Source organism: Microcaecilia unicolor, chromosome 3, assembly GCF_901765095.1.
Source record: "Microcaecilia unicolor chromosome 3, aMicUni1.1, whole genome shotgun sequence".
In the NCBI taxonomy this organism is placed as follows: Eukaryota; Metazoa; Chordata; class Amphibia; order Gymnophiona; family Siphonopidae; genus Microcaecilia; species Microcaecilia unicolor.
Genome location: NC_044033.1, coordinates 231,862,147 through 231,887,874, shown reverse-complemented (window position 1 = coordinate 231,887,874; position 25,728 = coordinate 231,862,147). Strand labels below are relative to the sequence as shown.

The following is a 25,728-nucleotide window of genomic DNA, read 5'->3' as shown; positions in this document are numbered from 1 at the left end:
CATTCCTTCACTTTCACTTTGAGTCGCTCATCTTGTTGCCAGAGCTGCGGGTTTCCCACCCAATTGGGCTCCTTTCCGCGAAACGCTGTGGCTTTTTCATGCCGTGTGCGGGTTGCAGGATTTTGGGGGGTTTTCTCACCCGCCACGGTTTTTTCCCACGGCCATCGGCTGCGGATTGGCTCAGTTTTCCCACGGCCGCTGTCAGTGGAGGCGGGCTTAATTATGTCATTTGTATGCAAATAGCCTCATTAACATTTATTAACTAGTAAAAAAAGGCCCGTTTCTGTGAGAGATGAAACGGGCGCTAGCAAGGTTTTGGTGTCCAGCGAGCCTCCTGTCCCCCGGGCCCCCCTGCAGCCACCCAGCTGTCCCCCAACCCCCCTCCAGGCACCTGTCCGCTCCGTGATGCGGGTTCCGTATGAAAAATGGCCGCCGAGGGGCAGGGGGAGATCGCGTTTCAAGCCTCCTGTCCCCCGGGCCCCCCCTGCAGCCACCGATCGTCAGCGACCCAGCTGTCTCCCAACCCCCCTCCAGGCACCTGTTCACTCCATGATGCGGGTTCCGTATGAAAAATGGCTGCCAAGGGGCAGGGGGAGATCATGTTTCGTGGCGTGTCAGTGCTCCGCACTCGTCGTGATCACGTTGTGACACGAGGGCGGGGCACACAGTCATGGGCAAAAAGGATATCTTGACGCTTCACACTTCCGGTTGAGGCTTCATTTAGAACGTTGGGGTTGTGAATTATGTGCAGATGGGGCGTGGCTGAGGGCGGGTCTATGAGTGACAGTGAGTGGTGCATGAGTGAGAATGAGTGTTGCTGACAGCCTAGCCTACCAACAGTGCAGGGCTTCAGTGTTTCCCTCCCACAGAGTGAGCTTCAGAATGTTGCAGGTGAGAATTATTTATATAGATGATGTAATTCATATGCAAATTGACTTTGTGCAGTTTGGGGCTGATTTTGGCCGTGAACATCTGGCAACAAACTGCAGCCTTCAACTTGCTTGGGTGAGATCCAGCACCAGCAGTTATCATGTGGCAGGAAGCAAAAGTCTGCAGTTTCACCAGTGAACTCAGCTTCAGATTTGCTTCCGGCTAAAAACAAACGGATTATATGCACAATGGAATAACCTATAGAAGTATTGTATAGTAGCTGTGAGATCCAGAAAAAGAGAAAAAGATTTATTGTGAGACTCTAAGAAGGGCTGGAGCTGCTGTGATAATAACACAGAAAATTTCACAGGACTTTGCCCTGTAAGTAGGTAATGAGTTTCTTTTTTTTTTTTTTTAGTCCAATGCATATAACTTCCTGTTGTTTTATCCTTCCACGATTATCTCCTTAACTATATCCTTCCTCTGTCTGGATATAGCTACAAAAATGTCCTGTCATAGGTGCCAGCTCTGTGACTTCAGTGGGCATTTATTGTCTGTCACTTGGTAAAGATGTAATTTTGCTGAACCAGTTTCTGCCTGAATGTTGGAATTCTTAGTGTGAATGTTGTGGAGGAGGTTTAGAATACGCACTGAAAGTAAAGCCCTGAAAGCTCATCTTTCTTCCTGTTCCCACGTTACCTCAAAAGTGAAGAGAGAGCTCAGCCATCCTTTATCATTACTGTGTCCTGGATCCTTATAAATACAGGATACCTAAGTGTTACTGGTCAGCCTTACCTAGAAAGGAATTAAATAGTTTAACCAGTGGTTCTATGAAAGTGATTTCATAGTAAATCCAACTGTTCTGTTGTTATGAGTTGAATAGTCCTCAACAGCACATCAGCACTGGAAATGTCTCCATTCAGATTAATGGCAATGAACAAGTACAGAAAACAGAAAAATCAAAGCATATCACAAATACATCATCAGTCAGATTTATAAAAGGCCTTATGTTGTTCCACTAGAAATGATGCATTTTTGGCACTCTGAAGTCATTCTTATGCACGTTACTGATTATTTTGCGCTTCACCTTCTGCTCTTTTTTTGTCAGTGCACCCTCATTATCTGGCAGATATTAAGAAGAAAATATGGGTACTCCTTCTACATTGAGAATACACTGACTTACTAATACTATTAGGCTAGTTTTCGAAAGAGAAGGACATCCATTTTTCGACATAAAACGGAAGACGGACGGCCTTCTCCCAGAGATGTCCAAATCGGTATAATCGAAACCCGATTTTGGACATCTCCAACTGCAGTCCGTCGCAAGGACGGCCAAATTTCAAGGGGGCGTGTTGGAGGCATAGCGAAGGCGGGACTTGGGCGTGCCTAACACTTGGACATCTTTGACCCATAATCAAAGGGGAGGGCAGGGCAGAGGAGAATCGATGGATGGGAGGAGAAGAGAAATCACAGGACACAGATGGGAGGGCAGGGAATAGGAGAATTGCTGGATATGAAGGGGACGGGAGGCGAGGGGAGAATTGCGGGAAACGGATGGAGGGCAGGGCAGAGGAGAATCGCTGGACATGGGAGGGGAGGGCGGAATCGCGGGACATGGAGGGGAGGGCAGGGCAGGGCAGAGGAGAATTGCTAGACATGGAGGGGAGGCCAGAATCATGGGACACGGAGGGGACGGCAGGGCAGAGGAGAATCTCTGCACATAGAGGGGAGGTCAGAATCGCTGGACATGGAGGGGAGGGCAGGGGAGAGAGGAACAATTGCTTAGATGAGAGCCTTCCTAGGGCCCATTTCATTTTTGAGAAAACGGGCTTGGTTCCACTAGTCTCTACTATAATAAAACACATCTTCAGCGTTCTGAAGCTGACTCCGTGGCTTCACTAAAGTGAAGGGTCATCAGTTTCGTTACATTCGTAACCCTGTCCCCATCTCTGTCTGTCCAGCCCTTGCGTCACAATGTGATGACGTCGAGGGCGGAACGTTATGACAACAAGTTCGCGCCATTCGCGTGCCCACACCGAAAGCCTTCAAAACAAACAATGTCAAAGCTGCTCTCCATAGTCGCGCAACCAAGAACACCAGTTGGAAACGCGCAAGTGCGCCACACAAGACCAAGGAAACCAGTTGCCAGCGTGCCACGCCACACAGAGGCAAACAGTTGAAAACCCGACACAGAGGAAAACAGTTCAAACACCAACAACACAACATCCAAGTGGCGGAAAAACAACACGGACAGATCTGAGACCTGTCCAAAATTTAGGGAAAAGAACGAAGAAGGTGGCAAACAACGACGGAGGAGAGGCGGATCTGAGACCTGTCAGAGGTGTGTGACTGACAGCAACGCTGCCCAACATCCAAAACCCCTTGCCAGAAACTCCCAGTAAAAAAAACATCAACCAGCCGCAGCAACCCTGTCACACTCTCTGTGTGACACACACACACTCATGCAGGAACCCTGTTCACCCCTCCTCACAAACCCCCCTCCCGTATCACAAAAACACTGACACCACACACCCACAGTGATGCAGACCTCTCTCCCCCTCAGTTCCTCACACACATACTCATTCCAACTCACCTCACCCCTCCAAAAAAAAAAAACCAGCACATAAAATGAAAACACCACTCTTATAAACAGCTGACCCCCACCACAACCCTGCAATGCTGACCAACCTTGCCACCCCCAGAAAAGCAGCAGCAACCCTGTCACACTCTCTGTGTGACACACACACTCATGCAGGAAACCCGTTCACTCCTCCTCACAAACCCCACTCCCGTATCACACAATCACAGACACCACACACTCACAGCGATGCAGACCTCTCCCCCCCCATCAGTTCCTCACACACACCTCACCTCACCCCTCCAAAACAAAAACAAAAAAACACATAAAATGAAAACACCACTCTTACAAACAGCTTCAATTAAACATCAAAGGGTGGCTGGAGGGGGGGGGGAACAGGGGGGGCAACTAGCCTGGAACTGGGAGGGATGGCGAGAGGGGGGGCAACGACCCTGGAACTTGGAGGGGGGGCCGGACCCTGAAACTGGGAGGGAGGGGGAGAGGGGGGCAACGACCCTGGAACTGGGTGGGTGGGAGGGAGGGCGGTCCCTGGAACTTGGAGGGGGGGGGCGGGCGGACCCTGAAACTGGGAGGGAGGGGGCCCCTGTCACACACTCTCATTCTCACACACACACACACTCTCGCACACAGTCTCATTCTGTCACACACACTCACACATTCACTCTCTCTCTATCACACACTCACTCTCACACACACTCTGTAAAACACACACTCCGAGGAAAACCTTGCTAGCGCCCGTTTCATTTGTGTCAGAAATGGGCCTTTTTTCCTAGTTTATATATATTTGGCACTGCCACCTATCTGGAAGCAGTACTGCATTATTTTACAAATTGATTGTGATGCAGTCAAATTTGAGAGAACTTTGCATGCAGTGGAAAGGTAGTGGATGCAAATATCTTATGCATGTTCATTGTGAATATCCTGAAACTCAGATTGGCTATGTGTACTCCAGGAATGGCTTGAGAAACACTGGATTCTATACAGCATGCCTAAAGATTTGCGCCAAAATTGGCATGGATTCTATAACAATGCACATGATTTAACAAGCTTAAGAAGCTAATGAGCGCTGATAACAGCACTTAACAAGCAATGAGCACTAATTGGCATTGATTATAATTTAGGCGCACAACTCGTTAAGCATATTCTATATTGATGTGTGCTGAACTTCTAATGCGCACAGGCAAATAGGGGCGTGGTTATGGGCAGGGAAATAGGCATTTCATGGGCTTTCCAAAATTTCTGTGCCTGGTTATAGAATATGGCCCAGTGTGCCCAAATCTACACGCCAGGATTTATGCCGCGTTTTCCTTGGTGTAAATGGATGCACGTAGATTTAGGCGCTGAAATATCAACTAAGTGTATTCTATAATTAGGCACCGATTACAGTATGCATTTAGTCAGCACTGATTTCAGCACCGATTTTTTAGACACCATATATAGAATCTCCCCCTATGTGACCAAGAAATAAGGGCACCAAACAAACAACCCAGTGGAGATTATGAAGAAAGCAACAAAACTTTAATGATCTTGATATGACTCAACACGGCCCTGTTTTGGCTTATATGGCCTGTATCAGGAGTCTTGTGTCACCATGGAAATATAAAATATCACAAGGCTCAAACGTGCTGGAATCTGTCAGTCCGAATTGCGTCTACAAAACAACAAATGCAAATTACAACCTAATCCAAAAACAAAAATCATGAAAGCTTTCCAACCAACACTGTCAGCGCAAAGAATGGCTGCTCCAGAGATTACTATATCTGCTTTCTCAGGTGTAGAAACTAATGTACAACAAACACCTCTATGAGAACAGCAACAAACAGCAAAGAGCAGACTGGACTTCGCATTCAAAAGGAAGATGCACGGTGAGTGCATGTTCCAGTCTGCTCTTTGCTGTTTGTTGCTGCCATTATAAAGGTGTTTGTTGTATATTCGTTTCTATACCTAAAAAAGCAGATATAGTGACCCCTGAAACAGGCATTTGTGCCAAAACACAGATCTGTATCTGGTCCCATGTATCTGAATACATTTTCTCTGGTGGACTTTTACAGCAGTCAGACTGATATTGTTCATTGTTCGTGTGGTAAACCCAGTGGTGTGCTGGAGCAGGCTCTCACAGGCTCACAAGAGCCAGTTGTTAAGTTTTTAAGAATTTTGGGAGCCGGTTGTTAAAGTAGGGCCCTCCATGGCTACTTTAACAACTGGCTCCCAAAATGTGGGCTTGGGCCCCCTGCTGAGTTCTCTTTTACTTTGCTGGTGGGGATGCTGAGCCCTGCCAGCCAAGTAAATAGACTGCTGCTGCTCCCCACTCCTTGTTTCCAGCTCTGAGCAGCAGGCTGGGACTTCTCCAGCATGTGTGAGAAGTTTCAGCATGCTGCTCAGAGCAAGGTGTTGGGAGTGGTGGCAGTCCATTTATTGGCTGCCAGCAAAGGTATGCCTAGCGTGCCCGCACGAAGGGAGGGAGGAGAGAGAGGCAAGTGTTGCTCCCCCCCCCCCGGCCACCCCTGGCCCTTCCAACTGCAGAGCTGGCTACGTCCGGAGAAAGAGCCTGTTGTTAAAAATTTACCAGCACACCCCTGGGTAAACCATGATCACAGTCATAGAAAGCTTCTAGTGCCTCTTCTTCCTTAGTGGAAATCTGTGGACCATCCCTACTCTTGTGGACTTTGTTGGTATCTTTACATAGGGTATTTTGCCTTCACCTTTTCCTGTTTATAGACTTTTCCTCTAGAAACTTGTCTTATGCCTTTTCAAACCCCTATAGCTGACTTGACCAAATCATCCAGCAACAAATTTCATATGTTAACTCTGCGCTGTGTGAAAAAAATGGTTTCTCTGATTTGTTCTTCAGTCCTTATGAAACAAAAAAGTTCCCAAAACCTTTATTGCGCCCTCATTCCAGATTGTCCATCTATGAACCTTAAAACTTGCTGCATATGCGTCTTTGCTAAGGGAGACATTCTTTTAAGTGGACCTATTTCTGATGTGCTTCAATATCTTTTTTATCTTACGTTGTCTCCTTCTGAAGAGGCCATTGGAAGGCAGAAATGGCCAGGAATGTGCTTTTGCAGCACCTCGAGGAGCTGTTGATTGCTGAGCTCAATAAATTTAAGAACAGCTTGGGAGACATTCCTCTGAAGGAAGGGTATTCCAATATTCCAAGAAGTAAGACTGAAAAAGCTGATGCCACAGAGATAGCACGGCTGATGATACAGTATTATGGAGAAGAATATGCCCCAGTGGTGGCCACAAACATACTACATGAAATTAACAAGAAGGACCTGTCCTCTAAACTCAAAGATGCCGTAAGCTGTAAGTAGACCAACATTTCCTTGTTCTCAGTCATGATAATGACAATCATGGTGACATGTTTCATAGATCCATGGTTTCTAAAATCTTGAAATTTTTGGAAGTATCATTATAGTGTTTTTTTTTTTTTTTTTTACTTCTCTTGTGTCTTGTTTTGATAGGCTAAGTATGCATGCAGCAGTATGATTGCATATTATCATGGAGCACCTCCTTTTAGTAGAATCTGGTACTGCAGTTTTCACTCCGAAAGTTAGGGTCTGAGACTGAGTGATTATCCCAGTGGTCTTCCTCGTTGCACAAGTTCATTGGAGTTCATTGGAGATAAGGATGTCCAATACTTACAACAATATTAGTAATACAAAACATTGTACATTACCAGCAATGATTTTCACGTGAAATCCTCTTGCAGTCCAGCTTTCAAAAGCACAGTCACAACTCTCAGTTGCAGTCAGACTTCAGCCTGAGAGAAAGTTTATAGTCTTATGTAATGTGGGGTTCGTGTTTTGCCTAGGCGGTCATCTAGTTTATCCCCAGAATGTGGATAACCCCTATACATAAACAATATTTATTGGCTGGAACCAGGGCTGGGACCAGAATGCTCTGGGAGGCCCTAAGCAGCTTGCATATTCTCCATTCCACTCCACTCTCTAACTAAGCTAGTGTACTCTGAAGGCTCTGTTCTGAACCAACTGTTTACTTAAGTAAAGCAGTGGCGTAGCCAAGGGTGGACCTGGATGGGCCTAGGCCCACCTACTTTAGGCTCAGGCCCACCCAGTAGCAGCACACCTATGATGTATCTGGCAGGGATCCCCAAGCCCCACCAGCCGAAAACTCCCAGCAACTGCATACCAGCCTTCCCTCTGATGTATTCCCGCCTATACGGAAACAGGAAGTTGCATCAGAGGGAAGACTGGGGCCAACATGAGCAGTGTGTATTAGTTGCTGCTCGCTGCCAGTGGAAATCTGCTATTTAAAAGGTATGCGGGGTAGGGGGGATGTTTGAGAGACCATATGGCATGCAGGCAAGAGAGTGAGAGACCAAATCACTTGTGGGACAGGGCGGAGTTCTTCTGCCCACCCATCTTGAGCCCAGGCCCACCCAAATGTGGGTATCTGGCTACACCCCTGAAGTAAAGTCTTTACAGCAACAAACACAATGTGGCAAAGGCAGAATTCAATACAAGAGGCAACAAGTGGCAACAGGGGCAGACTGACCATATGGGTATTCGGGCAGTGCCCGAGGGCCCAGAGCCTCTCTCCCTCCCCACTGCAAACTACAGCCCCCCTGAGCCTCAGTGGGCCCTACCCAGTCCCACCTTGAAGGGTCCTGGTGGTTTAGTGGCCTCTTCGAGGGCAGAAAAGAACCCCATTCTTTCCTACCCACTGCTGCTACCCTGCCCGGCGCCACCGTATTTTCAAAATGGCTGCTGTGACTTCTTTACCGAGACCCGCAAGACTACCATAGAAAGTCTTAGCGGCCATTTTGAAACCACAGCGATGCTGGGCAGAACAGCGGAAGCAGGCAGGAAAGAGTAGGGTTCTTTCCTGCCCCTGAAGAGGCCACTAGTCCACCAGGGCCCTTGAAGGTAGGACCATTGAGGGCGCACTAGTGAGCAGGGGATGGGGCCAGGGGCCAGGGGCCCAGAGCACTGTCAGTCCACCCCTGAGTGGCAACAACAGTTATTTACAAAGTATCTGATGCTTGACGCCCTTATCTCAGAGAAAGTCCAAACTTCTTTATCTCTTTAAGTATATGCTTTCTACTGTGGGTAGCAGAGTAGTGAAGTTCAGGGTCCAGTTACAGTTATGTGATAGCTGCAATGAGACTCAGAGACTCCGAAGCTCTAATGTAGTTCTGTCCGTGCAGGTTCTACTGGGATGTTAGTGACTCCTCAGAAACTCTGTAGCTTTAGATGGTAAAGTTTCTCCTTCAGCCCTGTGGATATTTCTGAACATACAAACTCAATTAGATCAGAATAGTATAGTGGTATTAATCTCATTAGATGTATCATCCATTTTCAATCTTATGGATAACAACCTTCTCCTACAAAGGCTCCAAGAAATAGGTATTGCTGGCACATGGTTTCATTCAAGATCAAATACTGTTTTATGATAAATACATTATTCTATCAATTGTAGTGATCCTCAGGGATCTATTTTAGCCCCAACTTTATTTAATATATTTATGACACCTTTTATCACAGTGGTTCAGTCATTAGGCCTGACATGTTTTGTATATGCAGCTGCTATTCAGGGGCAGGGTGTATTGGATTTATCTCAACCATCAGTTACTACCGATCTGAATAATAAGCTTGATCACGTTGCAGATTGGTTCATACATCATGAGATGAGTCAGGCTATAGTTTTCACAAGGATTACTGGAAACTCCTCTCCGATATCACTTACTGTGGTTCACTCTTTAAGAATATTAGGTGTCATTATTGATGACCAATTGAACTTTCGAGCCCACATTTCTTCTATGGTTCAAAATGTTTCTATAAGCTGAAACAGGTCTGCTCTGTAAAATCATATTTTGACCAGACTTCCCTATGGAAATTGTTTCACTCCTTGGTCCTGGGGCAATGCTCTTTTTTCAGGTTTGTGATTAGTGGTGGGGTTGCTGAGCCCTGGGATTTGTAACAGTCCAGCTTGTTCTGTTTTTTTTTTTTTTTCCAGTAGGAGATGTCAGTGCCGTAGCGAGGGTGCCTGACACCCGGGGCGGGTCGCCGCTGCGCACCCCCCCTGGCTGCAGGGCATGGCGCACCCCCTCCTGAGCACCCCCCCGAAACGCACCCTACCTTGCAGCGGGGGGCAGGCGGGAGGGCCGATCTGCCCCCAGTGCACGTCACTGGGAGCTGCATCGGCTCTGCTGCTTCCCTGCTTTCTCTGCCCCGGAACAGGAAGTAACCTGTTCCGGGGCAGAAAGAGCAGAGAACCAGCGAGCCGACACCCCCCCCCCCCAGTGCCTGCACCTGGGGCGGACCGCCCCACCGCCCCCCCCTTCCTATGCCACTGGGAGGTGTATTGATGTTCTAGGGAAGTGTTTTCTAATCAGTGATCATGCTAAACTGGTGTAATGCTCATCTCAACCCTTCATTATGTTTAAAACAGATTTTTTCAGAAATTTCTAAGGTATAACTTCAATAAGCAACATATCAAAGTGTATATGTTCCTTGTCGATGTTACACCCTACAAACCTCTGAAGGAGGCTATATCTGACATAATGAAAAGTATTGAGATAAGTATTAGCAGTACATCTGAGAGTCTGAGATCATCTACGGGCAACATATTCTGATTTAAGAATGAGGTTAATTCCTGTAACTGGCTAAAGAAAGAGAGAGGGAAAAAGAGAGAGTAGGCTGAAGTAGTGAGGGGAAGGGGTGTGCTGCCCTTGATAATTCATGGGGATGTGAGTGGAGGCACCACGAGACAAACTTCCCTTGGTTCTTGCACATTTCATTGAAAAAAAATCTTCACTGTCCAATAAACTGGGTTCCTATCCAGTCTATTTTTTGAGATAACCATAATGAATATATATGAGATGTATATATGCAAATTAATATGCTAATATTTCATAGCCTCCCCACCCCCCACCCCCAAATGGAACAGTGACACTATGCCTGTATAGCTCATATGCCTAAGTGCTACTCTCTCAATCATTTTCTTCTTGCTCTGCACACTCATAGTCTGGCATCTCTCTCTCCCCTTTTCTTTCCTCCCCTCCCTACAGTCTGGCATCTTTTCCTTCCCCCTCCCTTGTCCTCCCCTGCCCCATAGTGGCCCTCTAAACTTGCCTTCATGGCTCACAGTGGGGTAATGCTGTATTCTGCCTCCTCTGATGCAACTTCCTATTTCCAGTAAGTGAGATATAGCAGAAGGAAGATCAGAGGCCAGTCAGATGCAGACTACATTCAGTTGTTCAGAGCTGCCCTACTGCCAACCAAAAAAAGCAAGTTTTAAGGCCACCAATAGTGGAGGATAGGGGGATGGGAGAGAGGAAGCGATACTAGAACAACGATCCTGGTTGCTCCCTTCTGGCCTCATCAGATCTGGTTTCCTCTTCTGGAGTTATCCTCCGAGGAACCGTGGAGATTGGAGTGTTTTCTGATCCTCATCACCCAGAACAAGGGGTCGCTTCTACATCCCAACCTCCAGTCTCTGGCTGTCACGGCCTGGATGTTGAGAACCTAGAAGTTGCCTCTTTAGGCCTTTCAGAGGGTGTCTCCTGAGTCTTGCTTGCTTCCAGAAAAGATTCCACGAAAAAGAGTTATTCTTTTAAATGGAGGAGGTTTGCCGTCTGGTGTCACAGCAAGGCCCTAGATCCTTTTTTTTTTATCCTACACAGACCCTGCTTGAATACCTTCTACACTTGTCAGAGTCTGGTCTCAAGACCAACTCCGTAAGAGTTCACCTTAGTGCAATTAGTGCTTACCATCAACATGTAGAAGGTCAGCCTATCTCTGGACAGCCTTTAGTTGTTCGCTTCATGAGAGGTTTGCTTCTGTCAAAGCCCCCTGTCAAACCTCCACCAGTGTCATGGGATCTCAACGTTGTTCTCTCCCAGCTGATGAAAGCTCCTTTTGAGCCACTGAATTCCTGCCATCTGAAGTACTTGACCTGGAAGGTCATTTTCTTGATGGCTGTTACTTCAGCTCGTAGAGTCAGTGAGCTTCAAGCCCTAGTAGTGCATGCACCTTATATCAAGTTTCATCATAACAGAGTAGTCCTCCGCACGTACCCTAAGTTCTTGCCAAAGGTGGTGTTGGAGTTCCATCTGAACCAGTCAATTGTCTTGCCAACATTTTTTCCCCGTCCACACACCCACCCTGGTGTAAGAGAGCATTGGCCTTTTACATGGAGCGGACAAAGCCCTATAGACAGTCCGCCCAGTTGTTTGTTTCTTTTGATCCCAACAGGAGGGGAGTTCTCATTGGAAAACGCACAATCTCTAATTGGCTAGCGGATTGCATATTCTTTACTTGTGCCCAAGCTGGGCTGACTCTAGAGGGCCATGTCACGGCTCATAATGTCAGAGCCATGGCTGCGTCAGTGGCTCACTTGAAGTCTGCTTCTATTGAAGAGATTTGCAAGGCTGCAACGGGGTCATCAGTCCACACATTCACATCTCACTACTGCCTTCAGCAGGATACTCGACGTGACAGTTGGTTTGGGCAGTCAGTGCTGCAGAATCTGTTCAGGGTTTAGAATCCAACTCCACCCTCCTAGGCCCATTTCTGTTCTGTTCCAGGCTGCACTCTCATTTAGTTGTGTTTCTTTTCAGGTCAATCTCTGTTAAGTCCTTGCCATTGCGAGGCCCAATTGACCAATGTTCATTGTTTTGAGTGAGCCTGGGTGCTAGGGATACCCCAATCGTGAGAGCAAGCAGCCTGCTTGTCCTCGGAGAAAGTGAAGATACATACCTGTAGCAGTTATTCTCCGAGGACAGCAGTCTGATTGTTCTCACAAACCCTCCCTCCTCCCCTTTGGAGTTGTTCCAGTTCTCTCTTTTTTGCTTTTTATTAAACTGAGGAAGGCATGCTCACGTCACAATCAGGAAGCAGTTCGCGCATGCGCGGTGGGTTCGGCCCACGCGCCGGAGCGTTCTGGGGAGTTCTTTGTTTTGCTATGCAAATTTTGCCGGTCTCCTGGGCCGTCGCGGACGACGACCCAATCATGAGAACAATCAGCCTGCTGTTCTCCGAGAATACCTGCTACAGGTATGTATCTTCACTTTACGTTCCGTAATCCTGGCTCCTCACCACAAGTAGGGAATAATTTTATAACAGGATACCTATGAGAGATGTCCCAAAAGGCACCTATTGTAAGTCTGTTTTATAAAGACAGTATAGGTGCCTATGTGCAACAGAGACCAGGCAATATGATTCTCATAGAACCATGCTGACCTTGACAGAAGTGGTTCCCACCCTAGAAATGGAGTGGAGGCGTAGCCTAGTGGTTAGAGCACCTTTCTTCACAGCCAGAGATGGCCACTTCAAATCTCACTCTTGGGCAAGTCATTTAACCTTCCATTGCCTCAGGTATAAACTTAGATTTTGAGCCCTCCGGGGGCAGGAAAATACCTAGTGTACATGAATGCAACTCACCTTCAGCTACTGCTGAAAAAGGTGTGAACAAAAATCCAAAATAAAAACACTTGTAGTTCTGCCCCTGTGTAGGCTTCAGATATTTTTATCATTGATCACCTGGAAGAAACTACATTCTGCATCCCTTTCTCAAATTACTAGCCTTCACAGCATGGAAATTAAGGGGGGAAATTATCAATTTGGGCTACCATTAAGACAGGCTATTTTACTGTTAACCCGTGTTATTAGAAACTAGCCCCTGATTCAGCTGGCAGCAGTCAGGGTTTCTAAAAATGCTGATCATCACCTGCTAAAGTATTTCCCATATTCAATGCCAGGCCATGTCCGGGTACCAGCACTGAATATCAGGGTACAAGTTTTGGAGGGCTGGGCAGTGGCACTTCTACGGGCTCGGCCAATATTGAGCCAGGGCTGCCTAAGAGTTATGTGGCCCCAGCTGAATATCGGGCCAGGGCCGCATATCTTTTTTTTCCTTATGAAAAACAAAGCCCCTGAGCCCCCTCTCGCTCCCCCACCAATGTCCCCTCTTTCCTTCTCCCCTCTCCCCAGCCCACAGCAAGAGCACCCCAGAAGACCCCCACCCTCCCAGCCATGCTAGTAGGTCCTTCTCCCGGGCCTACCTGTATCTCTGGTGCTCCAGAGGGGTCATTGGGGGCAGGAGCGCAGCCCCCTCGCTCCTGTCCCTTGCAATGCCGCTCTAAAATGGCTGTCATAACCTCTCGCGGCAGCTCACGGTACTACATGAAGCCCTGTTCTGTTTCCTTGTGGGTATGGTTCTTGTGTTGTACCTAAATGGACTTTTCAGTAGCTTTGCTTTCAAGCACAGCCTGTACTCTTTCTGTGTGTATGTAGTTCTTGTGTGTGTTTGTTCTGAGAGTCTGTAGAATCCAGCCTGGTTCTTGATTACTTTGTTTCTGTGCAGCTGTGTCTGCTCGCTCTCTACCTACCTTCCCTTTCCTTGCCAGGCTGTGTGTGCTGGCTGAGTTCTGGTAAGAATGTTCTTTGTTTCCCCTTTTGCCTGCTTCAACCCTTTGTCTGCAGTGTTTGTTTTTGACTCTTGTGAGCTCTGCTTCTTTCTGACTTATGTATTTAGAAACGGTACTTTCCTTTAGTCAGCTTTTACCCTTTATCGCCAGTGTCTGTTACCAGGCTTGTGAGCACTGCTCCTTTACTGACTTGTGTAGCAGCCTTTCCTTGTTGCTTACTTTAACACTTTGTCTGCTGTGTCTGTTACTTGGCTCTTGTGAGCTCTGCTCCTTATCTGACTTGTGTATGTAAAAGCAGCCTTTCCCTTTTTGCCTGCTTTTTCCCCTTTGCCTCTAGTGTCTGTTATTTGACTCTGTGGCTTTGCCTTGAGTTGCTTTTTGTGTGTTTTCCCTTTTCCTTAGAATGACCGTGTGGTCCTGTCTTGAGTTACTTCTCTGTATGTTTCCTGTTTGAGTCCTCTCTGTGAAGTTTCTGTTTGAGTGAGTTGCTCTTCTGTTTAGCTATGACTACTAGCATAGCCCTGAGTGGCCTTTCTGTGTGGCACAAGTGGGTTGTTCTTCCATTTACTGTGGCTACTAGCACAGCCCTGAGCATTCTCTCTGTCTGGTTTCTGTTTGAGTGGGTTACTTTTCTGTTTAGCTGTGACTACTAGCACAGCCTTGCGTGGCCTCTCTGTGTGGCACGAGTGGGTGGTTCTTCCATGTAGCTGTGACTACTAGCTCTGCCCTGAGCGTCCTCTCTGATTGATTTCTATTTGAGTGTGAGTGGGTGGTTCTTCTGTATAGCTGTGTCTATTAGCTCAGCCTTGAGCTACCTCTCTGTGTGGCACGAGTGGTCTGCTCTTCCGGTTTGCTGGGACTACTAGCTCAGCCCTGAGCTACCTCTCTGTGTGATTCCTGTTTGAGTTAGTTAAGCCTATTTATCCATATAGCTGGGGTTCTAAGCACAGCCCCTTCAGTCTCTTTGTGCTTGTGTGTAGGGTCTTTTGACCTCCTGTTTGTAGCTCTGTTTTGTGCAGTATGTGTGCACTGCTTGGGTAGTATCTACTCATGGAATTTTGTTCTGTTTCTTTTCTCTTCCTTCTGGTACATGTGGGTTCCAGTTCGGCCTTGTGGCCCGTATGAGTGTTCTTCCTTTGTTCCTGGTTCCTCCTTTTGTCAAGCTCTGTTCCTGGTTTTTCCTTTAGCCAGGCTCTGTTTCTTTCCTGCCTTGAGTGTGCACTGTCTATTGCTATGTCTTGTCTGAATTCAGTGTCTGGCTTGCTTCTGCTTTGTACCTTCTCAGAGGACTTGTCTGCTGCAGCCTGGCTGGAGTCCAATGGTGCCCCATCCCTGTATCCGTGACACAAAGGAACAAAAAAAAACCCCATAGATTATGAGCCCTTTAGGGACGGAGAAAGTACCTGCATGTAATGTGTACAACAGCACTATATACATCTTGCAGTGCTATAGAAATGGTTAGTAATAATCCCCTTAATAAAGCAGTAAGAATCCCAATATATAGAGCATTACAATAGTCTACTGAGCTAACAACTACTTGTTGTACTACTGTACTGAAAATACCCTCATCTAAATAAGGACATAGTTTTCTCATCAGTATCAATTTAAAGTAAACCTGTCACAACATCTGAGCAACTTGTTTCTACCTTCTTCTGAAATATCACCTTAAATTGTAAGAGTGTCCACCTGAGGTAAAGGACACTTCCCAGTTAATACTTGGATTTTCAGAGTTTGTATCAAAACATAATACAGCTGACTTATTAATATTTCAAACTAAACCACTGTATGAAAAGCAATCACAGCCACACACTCCCCTCCCCCCCCCCCCCCCCCCACCACCAGAGGCAGCACTAATGGAATATTATCAGCATGCACAAAAAAATGAAAACCCAAAGTTTCTAACTAGTACACCAAAGGTGATAGAAGCGAGTCCTAAGGAATTCCTTATTTTACATAAGTGCATAAATATTGCCATACTGGGAAAGACCAAAGGTCCATCGAGCCTAGCATCCTGTTTCCAACAGGATTTGCTTACTGACCATTTCCCATTAAACCTGACTTTATTGTTTTTTTACATCTAAGAAAGCGTGAAGCCATTGAGTAACAAATCCAACTAGACCTAGAAGATCGCATCTGTTAATAGGATCTGAGATTCAACTGTGTTAAACACTGCACTAAGATCAATGGATATCAGCACTACCTTAAATAAACCCTTATCCCTTTGGTAGTAGATTTCTTCCAATAGAGTGACTAACATAGACTCTGTTCCAGAATATTTTCTAAAACCTGCAAAACCTCTATCTAAAAGATCATACTGTTGTAAGGGTTACAGTTATGACACTCCCACTCTGCGGAATGTGTGATAGACATGTAAATGATGGCACAAAATCTAGGGGGAAACAAGCTTAAACACAGGTACCAAAATAAAAAAATCACTCTTATTATTCACTGATAAACAACATGGACCATATGGAGCAAATAAATATTTATTTGCAATCAGATGATATAACACACACTCCCTACAAGCAAAAGCCACCTGTATACCCAGCTGGAATAGAGATCACAGAACTTAAATTATATGATCTCAGCGGGGAGCCTGGGCCCCCACCAATTTGGATTTGGGGTTCCCCAAGTTCTGCTGGTTTGGCCAGTGGGGGTCCCTAAGCCATGCCAGCAGAAGCTTTCCTGTGGCAATATTCACTGCTGTGCTGCCTGCCCTGCTTTCCCCCTCCCCTGTGTGCATGCTCATTTTTAGTGAAATTTTGCTCAATTTCACAAAAAATGAGTATGCACTCCAGGGCAGGAAAGCAGGACAGACAGTGCGATGGCAAATATTGCTGCAGGAAAGCTTCTGCAGGAGGGACTTAAGGACCTCCATCAGCCCAGGTATGTGAGCTTATGGCGGAGGTCAAGAGTGGCGGGAAGGTGGGGTAAAATGTGCCCCCCCCATCTTTGGGCTCGTTCCCCCTCCCAAATCAAGGTCTGGCTGCACCTCTGGAACTCAGTATGTTGGTAGAGTCATCTCTTCATTGTGACAGCAGGAATGGCAGGTGCAGCAGTGCAAGAGGTGGTGCTGTTCTGTCATAGTATCAGAGCGCATCATATGTGGCCTTTGCCTTTTCCAGGTGCATCTGATATATCATTTCTTATCAGTGATGTCCTTCACTCCTTGATATCATCATGGCAAGTGATTGGCCTGTAGCCTTTTGTTCCATAACCATAAGAATGGCTTTGTCAACATTTTCGGATATACTTGGGCACTAGTGCTGTCTGATTCATTCAAAAAGTTTTTGATTTGATTCACTCATATAAATCGATTTTTCAATTTAATTTGATTCGATTCAGTTCTTGAAGGCTGCTATGGAAATAAGTAGATTAGGTGTGTTATATTTATGTGAAGTAGATAGATTAAAAGGCTCCTAGCACAGCACTCAAAATACAAAAAGCTACTGTATTGGTGGTCTGCCAGCTGGAGGAAGCCCCTGGTTCAGATGGTTGTATGTTTATTAAATTTGATCTACTGCCTTTTCTGTTTAACATAACAAAGTGGTTTACAAACTAAAATATATGTAAAGGAACACCAAACATTTGGCAGGAAAAGAAAGCCCAGAAAAGTGAAAAAAAGCATAAAATTGAGATATAGCAGCTAGACATATAGGAGAGAACTAAGGACCCATAAGTAAGCAGATACCGAGCATTTAATGAGAGCCACTAAAGGAAATGGGGTTTGATATACTGCCTTTCTGTGGTTACAATCAGAGTTAAGTTTTGTATACAGGTAATTATTTTGTACATTGGGCAGAGTCACATGGAGGCTACAGTCAGTCACCATTACTCCATGAGATCAAGACTCTTTAGCAGAAAATATTCTGTTTAAAAAGGCAGTAAACCAGTCAGTGGTTTGCTTATCTAGATAAATGTTACATCAAGGAGTGCTAGGGAGGTAAAATTCCTAGATATAATAAATGACTGCTTCTTGGAGCAACTGGTCCAGGAACGGACAAGAGGGGGTTAAAGAGAAGCTAAAAGGATCAGCTACAAAGGTTAGGATTTTAAATCAGGCATGAACACTGTTTAAAAATACCATTTTGGAAGCCCAGACCAGATGCATTCCACTTATTTACAAAGCTACAAAGAAGAATAAACTACAGCCAGCATGGTTAAAAGGTGAAATGAAAGTGGCTATTAGAGCCAAAAGGACATCCCTCAAAGAATGGAAAAAGACCTGAATGGAGAAAATAAGAAGCAACATAAGCACTGGCAAGTTAAATGCAAAGCATTGATAAAGAAGGCTAAAAGAGAATATAAAGAGAAACTTGTTGCACAGGCAAAAACTCACAGTAACAACTTTTTCAGGTACATCAGAAGCAGAAAGTCTATGAGGGAATCCATAGGACTGTTAGATCAAGAAGGAGCAAAAGGGGCACTTAATGAGAACAAGGCCATAGTGGAGAGACTGAATTAATCAAGATAGGCATGGAATGTTGCTACAATTTGGGTTTCTGCCAGTTACTTGTGACCTGGATTGGCCACTGTTGGAAACTGGGCTAAATGAACCATTAGTCTGACCCAGTATGGCTATTCTTATGTTCTTATGTTTTTACATCCTGCAGAAATCTCTCTTTCCTTAAGCCCACAGCAAAAAAATGTTTTCTATAACTGCTACCCTAACCCTGCTTCCATCTTCAATGAATATACCAATATCTAAACCCATGAGTGCACAAAAACCCTTATAAGGATCCCCTGTGTCAGTTAACCTTGTCCCTGTCAGGAACGGTACATCGAGGTTTTCTGACAATACCAATTCTATTTTCAAATGCCATTTCCTAACAACAAACCTGGGGCCCTGTTTACTAAGCCGTGCTAGAGGCATGTTAGCGTCATTAGTGTGCGCTAACCATGAAGAGGCCCATAATATTCCTATGGGCGTCTACATGGTTAGCGTGCGCTAATTTTTAGCACTCGCTAACAACGCTACTACTCCTTAGGAAACAGGGCCCCTGGTATTTAATAAAATACATTTAAGCAGTGTTGTATAGTAACTAAGTAAATGTAACTAGTTACCATTCTTAAGTAAATGTTATGTTACTTTTATTGTAGTAGAGGATAACATTTGTTACTTTTATTTTACTGAAGTAATAATTTCTCCAATTTTCACAACTTTTACTCAGTTACGTATGATGCTTGCAGTTAAAAAGTAAAAGCAGAAGCGAGATGTAAATGACGATTCCAAAGTAAACCGGGAACAGAATTTTGCTGTTGCAAACCTCGTTCGGTAAACAGTGGATCGTCTCATCTTAAATTTTGCTGTTCAGTGAATATAGACTATGAGAACAGTACAGTTGCCTGTGTTTGCTGGTTAACAGAACAGTGATGAGTTGGGTCGCTTCAAAGTGGTGACAAAGCTGAGTCTTTTAACAATTCTTGGTGAACAGACATATGTCTCTACAACAACAGATTGCTGGTCATCCCATTGTAAATTTTACATTGGGGTGACTGTCCATTGGATTGATAGTCTTTAGAGAGGAAGTCTGTCTGGCCTTAAGAATGAAGGGTTCCCAGACATTTGACATTCTTGTATCAGTTCTCGAAGATATTCAAACAGACTTTGCCATCAGATGAAAAATGATTAGAACAACAACAGACAATGATTCCAACTTTGTGAAAGCCTCTGTAATTGGACAGCATGATGATGGTAACGAAGCTGAATATGCAAGTGATGAATTAGACAGCACTACTTCTAATGCAGATGATAATGATAAGGTATTCTTTCCTATATGGAATTCAAGTGTTTCAGAGATTCTCTTGACTGCAGATCTAGTCACAAGACATCAATTATATTGCAACTTTGCCTGGTTTGAAAGAACTTTTTATCAGACTGAACAATCCATTTTCTGCTAGTGTAGCTGCTGAACATCTTTTTAGCTGTGCTGAATTAATGACTCGCAACTGCACTCCATGAGTGACAGTCATTTTCAAAATTTAGTTTTACAAAAAGCAAAGTGGATTGAATTGTAGGGCAGTAAAGTTGTTGGGATAAAAACATTAACAATAGCTGCATTCATTGTAGTTGAGGTGCTTTTACTCAAAAAGTATTATATTAGGCAATAACTTTTTTACTTTCACTTAAGTAGTTTGACTTAGTGCTTTGAACAACACTGCATTTAAGACTATTGTCCTTAACCTCATTAATTTTGAAAAGTTCACTACAAATAATGGCCCTCACCAGTCCCTCAAAATCCCTCTAGCTACTTCCCTATTTCCCTTCCCAACCATCATTAGAATATTGATTCTGTCCAGTTACTTTGTTAATAGCTAATCCCACCATTACACAAATTCCCTATGACCACAATCCACAAGCTATAAGCCCACTCAAAATTACCTTGTCCAGATACAGTTCAGGTACCAATTCTCCATATTAGTAATGCCCCTTAGCAAACTGAAAACCATATACATTCATACACACACATACGATTTGTATATAGCACTGATTTTTTTCCCCTCAGTCTTTACAAAGTCCTCCTGGAGGGGCATGACCTGTCCAATTTGGCACAAATCCTGAGGTGCAAGTCTTAGGAGCAGCCACAATCTAAACTATCATTGCTGATGTCATCACATAGGCAGATGGTACCTGGAAATGACTCACTATCTTAAACCAAAGTGCACTGGAAACAGGCCAAACCATCGACCACATCAGATGCAATTGATATTACTGTGATCATGACCTGATCACCATGGATTTGCATTGTTACCAATGTATTGAGGATTTCTTTGAGTCAGATGCACAGTCGCTGGAAGTGCAGAGGAAAAGTGAAGTAAGAACCAGGAGACTGTCAGGGTCTTAAAAGGCTCCTGCTCTTGGGTGCAGTTTACGAGAGAGGTAGGGGTAGGTTGATTGGGAACACTGAAAGAGAGAGAGACGGCTAATGAAAGCATGGGAGAGTTGAGAGGGAGAGGCTACTGAGATAGGTGATTTGAAAGAGAGAGAGATTGCTGAGAACAGGGTGAGGGGAGCTGAGAGAGTCATTCCTAGTTTGGAAGTGTATCATTGCTCCCCAGTCTAAACCAACCTCCTTTCCCCTGCTTCCGGCTGAAATGGAGGTGTAACATACTGTAGTAACATAGTAGATGACGGCAGAAAAAGACCTGCATGGTCCATCCAGTCTGCCCAACAAGATAAACTCATATGTGTATACCTTACCTTGATTTGTACCTGCCTTTTTCAGGGCACAGACCGTACAAGTCTGCCCAGCAGTATTTCCCGCCTCCCAACCACCAGTCCCGCCTCCCATCACCGGCTCTGGAGCAGACCGTATAAGTCTGCCCTCCACTATCCTCGCCTCCCAACCACCAACCTCTCTTGCTCCACCTGCTCTGCCACCCAATTTCGGCTACGCTTCTGAGGATCCATTCCTACTGCATAGGATTCCTTTATGCATATCCCACGCATGTTTGAATTCCGTTACCGTTTTCATCTCCACCACCTCCCGCGGGAGGGCATTCCAAGCATCCACCACCCTCTCCGTGAAAAAATACTTCCTGACATCTTTTTTTGAGTCCGCCCCCCTTCAATCTCATTTCATGTCCTCTCGTTCTACCGCCTTCCCATCTCATGGGATAACACCAACTGTGAATCTCATAATATGATCTATGCCATACAATGCCCATGCCAATTGCTCTACGTTGGTAGGACATCCAGGCAGGTTAAAGTTAGTGTTATGATTGGGGTCTGAACCCCTCTCAAACTTACCTCTTTCCTGGGGGTCAGCTTCTTAGCTGGCTTCTGTTTCTTTTCTCTTTCCTTTCTGAGCTGGCTCTGTCTCTCTGTGCTGGCAGCTTCCAGCAGCATGGGGTTAATTGTCTCACTTCACTACAGCTGTGTGTGTGTTGCCTGAGTTGCTCTAACTCTCTTTGGGTGTACTGGCTTCAAGTGTTTCACGGTTTTGCATTGGTGTGGGTTGGGCCTCTCTGGGTCAGTGTGCTTTTGCCTAGGTCTAGGGAGTGTGACATCATCAGGGAGGGCCTTGATAAGGAAGTGGTGTTGTTTCCTTCAGGGCCTTTGCAACAGTGGTGTTGGCTTTAGGTAGGGTGGTGCAGTGTGCACTTCTGACCTTGTGTCTAGTTTCCCTGCTTGCTTTTGCTAAGGTCCAGGTTAGTGTTAGTGCAGTGTGCACTGGTGACTGTGTGTTTAGCTTTCCTGCTTTTCCCTTTGGTTCCCCTGCTTTTCCCTCTTGGTTTTGGAAGCAGTGCTATGTGTAGGGCTTTGGAAGCTCTGTTGCTATTAGAAGTACTCCTGGGTTTGGTGTTGTTAGGAACACTGCAGAGTTTGCTGTTAGAAGTACTTCTGGTGTTTGTGCTATTGGGAGCATTGCAGTCTTTGCTGTTGGTGTTTGGTGATTTAGAATCACTTTTGGCTTATGTGTTAGCTTCACTGCTTTTTCCTTGTGGCTCCCCTGTCTTCCCTTTTAGTGCTAGGAGCTCTTCTGGTTGCTTGCCAGAGTAGTGCTTAGGAAGCACCTTGTTAGTTGTATCTAGCTTGCTAGAGCAGTGCTTAGGTAGCTGGTTAGTTCTGTGTTTAGCTTATTAGTGTAAAGCTCTGCTTGTAGCTTGGTGCTTAGTAGCACCTGTGTTAGCTTTGTGTTTAGTTCCCTGCTCGGTTAGTCTAGGGCTGAGGAAGTCCCTTTCTTGAGCAGGGCTTAGGAGCTCCTGTTTAGTATAGGGCTTAGGAAGTCCTTTTGTCAGTTTACTGTTAGGAACACTCCTGCTGGTTTAGGGCTTGGGAGCAAGTAGATCAGTTTAGGTTTAGGAGCACTTCTGTTTCCAGTCCTGGTCCCTATGTCATCCGGTATCCAGTAAGTCCTGTCGGCTACTCGAACCCAGGAGCTCAACTTCTGGGGGGCTTAGTAGCTAAGTGCAGGTGAAGCTGTGTGGACCAGTCCAGTGTGCTCCAGTCCCATGTTCCAGTCCTGTGTCCTCCAGTCCGGGGGACCAGTCCAGTGTGTTCCGGTCCGGTGTGTGTTCCAGTCCGAGGGATTGCAGTCCAGTGTTCCAGTCCTGTGTCCTCCAGTCCGGGGGATTCCAGTCCAGGTGTTCCGGTTCGCTGGGCAGTGCCTGCAGTCCCTGCCGGTGTGCTTACCCAGTGTTGGTTGGTGGGTTTTGCCTGCTGCTGTCGCTCCTCGGCAGCAGCCCAAGGGCTCACGTTTGCTCCAGAGCCCGGCCCCGCGGGCTCTGAACCTGAGAACCTGACAGTTAGACTTACTGAATATAAGTCCAGGATTAGTTGTGGTAATAGACAGGCTCCTCTGGAGGCGCATTGGATGGATAAGGGACATGCCCTCACTGACATACGGTGGCAGGTTTTGGAGCAGGTGCACTTGGGTTGTGAGGGGGTGATGTTAGTTAGCTACTTAACTATAAAGAACAGAGATGAATATATATACTAGATAGAGTGGCACCTGGCAATCTTAATTTAGAAATCTTAATTTAGAAATTCTTCTGCTTCCCCTTCCTCTCCAGTTTCCAGGCTGGCAACAGAAGTGAGACAGACTGATGAGGACAGGGTAAGTGGGTTGAAAGACAGACTGCTAGAGTCAGGGTGAGGGATTTGAGAGAGAGAGAGACAGAGAAACACTAATGAGAACATGTCATTGGGATATGCCAGTCTGCAGTGTGGTGGTTGATACATAGCTTTGCACAAGAAGACCTTTGTCAGCTTTTGTCCAATCCCTTTGGATCCACAGTATCCCCCACTTAAAAACCACTGATCCAAAATAAATTCTTTGTTTGCGGATTTGTAATAAAACTGTTGAAAATGAAGACAGCAAGTCTTTTCATGTGGATATTGGTCTGGTTTTAATTGCTGTCATTAGAAGAGCCCATATATTTTGCAAAAATTGTATAAATGCCAAGGAGGAAGACATAAAAAAAAGGCTCACTTGGATTAGAAGAAATTACTTGCAGGTGTTCACAGTTCACACCAAGGGATGTATCCTTGGTGGTGTGGACAGAATGGCAGACCTAATTGTCCATTTTATGCTGTCATGCACTACATTATTATGGGTATATGCTTCAAACACCACTGCAGATAAAAAGTTTTAAAAGCTCTTTATTTTGTCATATGCGACATACACATGAAATTAATTGCAGCTGCATCTCTTCTTTTCCAGTCTGTTCAGAAAGAAGCGAGGAGAGGGTGGGAATGACAGCACAGCTCTGTCCTTCTAAACGACGAAGGAATGAGGTTACCGTGAAAGGTCAGTGCTTTTTCCACCATCACCTAGAAATTACATTTTGATGATAACACTGAGATTATCAAGATCTCTGACTCCTGGAATAATGCTATGAATGTGACAGTGTTTTTTTTATTTCTCTTCAGCAAATGTGATTCTGAATCCTGACACGGCATTTCCTACTCTCCTGTTGTCTGATGATGGGAAAAGTGTGAGACTGGGAAAAATAGCCCAGAACCTACCCAATAACCTTGAACGGTTTGACTTCCGTCCCTGTGTCCTGGGAATGGAGGGGTTCACAACAGGAAGGCATGAGTGGAAGGTAGAAGTGGGCAGTGGAGTATGTTGGACGCTGGGGGTTGCCAGTGCTGCATCAGACAGGAAAGGATGTTTGTACATGTCACCTGATGAAGGGTTCTGGGTTTTGGAGATGAGTGAAAACACACTTCGAGCTCTCACTTCCCCTCGAACTCCTCTGTCCCACCGTAAGATCCCTGAGAAATTAGTAATTTCTTTGGACTATGAGAGGGGACATTTGACATTCTTTGATGATGCATTTATAACACATCTGTTCACATTTGTTTACCCATTTAGAGACCAACTTTTCCCCTTCTTCATGACATGGGACCAACAAATACCAATCAGAATCCTATGACATCCTCACTTGCTCCTTTACATTATTTTAGAAATATTCTTGCTAGTCAATGCTTCTAGGTTTTTTTTTTAAATTGTTTTGGCACTCTTGGTTGAAAGGACTTGGACGTAAACTATAGTGTCCATGTGCCACTTAAAACTAAAGTAGTGATTTTCAAACCTTTTCTTGGGACACAATGGGAGAAAAACTCTTCCCCATAAAGATGAGGGCCAAAAACAGCTAGCTATAGACACGTCACATCAAGTAATTATTAAAATTAGACACTGATGTTATTTATAAGTCATTATAAACACAATATAAAATAAATATAAATATGGTTAAAAAATCAGGTTGTTGTATTTATGTTTAATGCCATGCACTTACAATTCTATAGATTTTGAGTGCTAGGTTTACAGTGCACAACTGCAAGGGAGTGTGCATGTGGGAGGGTCATAGGTGGGTCAGGGGTGTGGCAAATATTTATTCACTCAGCTTATAAAATCATGTCAGTTATGCACACAAACGCAACATGTAGTCGAGAACATTTACACCAACTATTGACATAGTAACATTGTAAGTGACGGCAGATAAAGACCTGAATGGTCTATCCAGTCTGCCCACGTTCATTCTCAATTCTAGATTAAATCAACAATGAACGTGATATTATATACTTGATCGTGGTTTTTCTTTGTTGTTTCTGGGACATAGACTATAGATGTCCACTCCTAAATGTTGGCATGTAAATGCCAATTTATGCTAGTATTCTACAATGGCAGCTATACACGTAGAATTCACACTTAGAGCACAGCATCATAGCATCTAACTTTAGGTGACTTGTAGAGAATTCACATCTAAGTGTTATGGACAGATCTTTAAATTTAGGCTGAGGCTTATAAGCTTTGCAGTGATACAGAGGCAGGAATAGGGCTGCAACTCAGTTTGACCATATGAAAGCACAGAAAGAATGGACAAATTATCATGAACCTAAATAGTAATA

General features: G+C 45.1%; 1 protein-coding gene across 2 annotated transcripts; it reads left to right on the top strand.

The window, feature by feature from the left end:
• Positions 1-1,087: 1,087 nt before the first annotated feature.
• On the top strand, positions 1,088-25,332 carry LOC115464985 (butyrophilin subfamily 2 member A2-like). 2 transcript variants are annotated; one of them, XM_030195379.1, is made up of 4 exons: positions 1,088-1,251; positions 6,500-6,781; positions 24,035-24,121; positions 24,244-25,332. In XM_030195379.1, the coding sequence occupies exons 2-4, from the start codon at positions 6,517-6,519 to the stop codon at positions 24,750-24,752; spliced, it is 861 nt and encodes a 286-aa protein (XP_030051239.1). In that variant the 5' UTR covers positions 1,088-1,251; positions 6,500-6,516; the 3' UTR covers positions 24,753-25,332. The 2 variants fall into 2 exon arrangements, with proteins under 2 accessions (XP_030051239.1, XP_030051240.1); XM_030195380.1 differs by having other exon boundaries at positions 1,088-1,259.
• Positions 25,333-25,728: the final 396 nt, after the last annotated feature.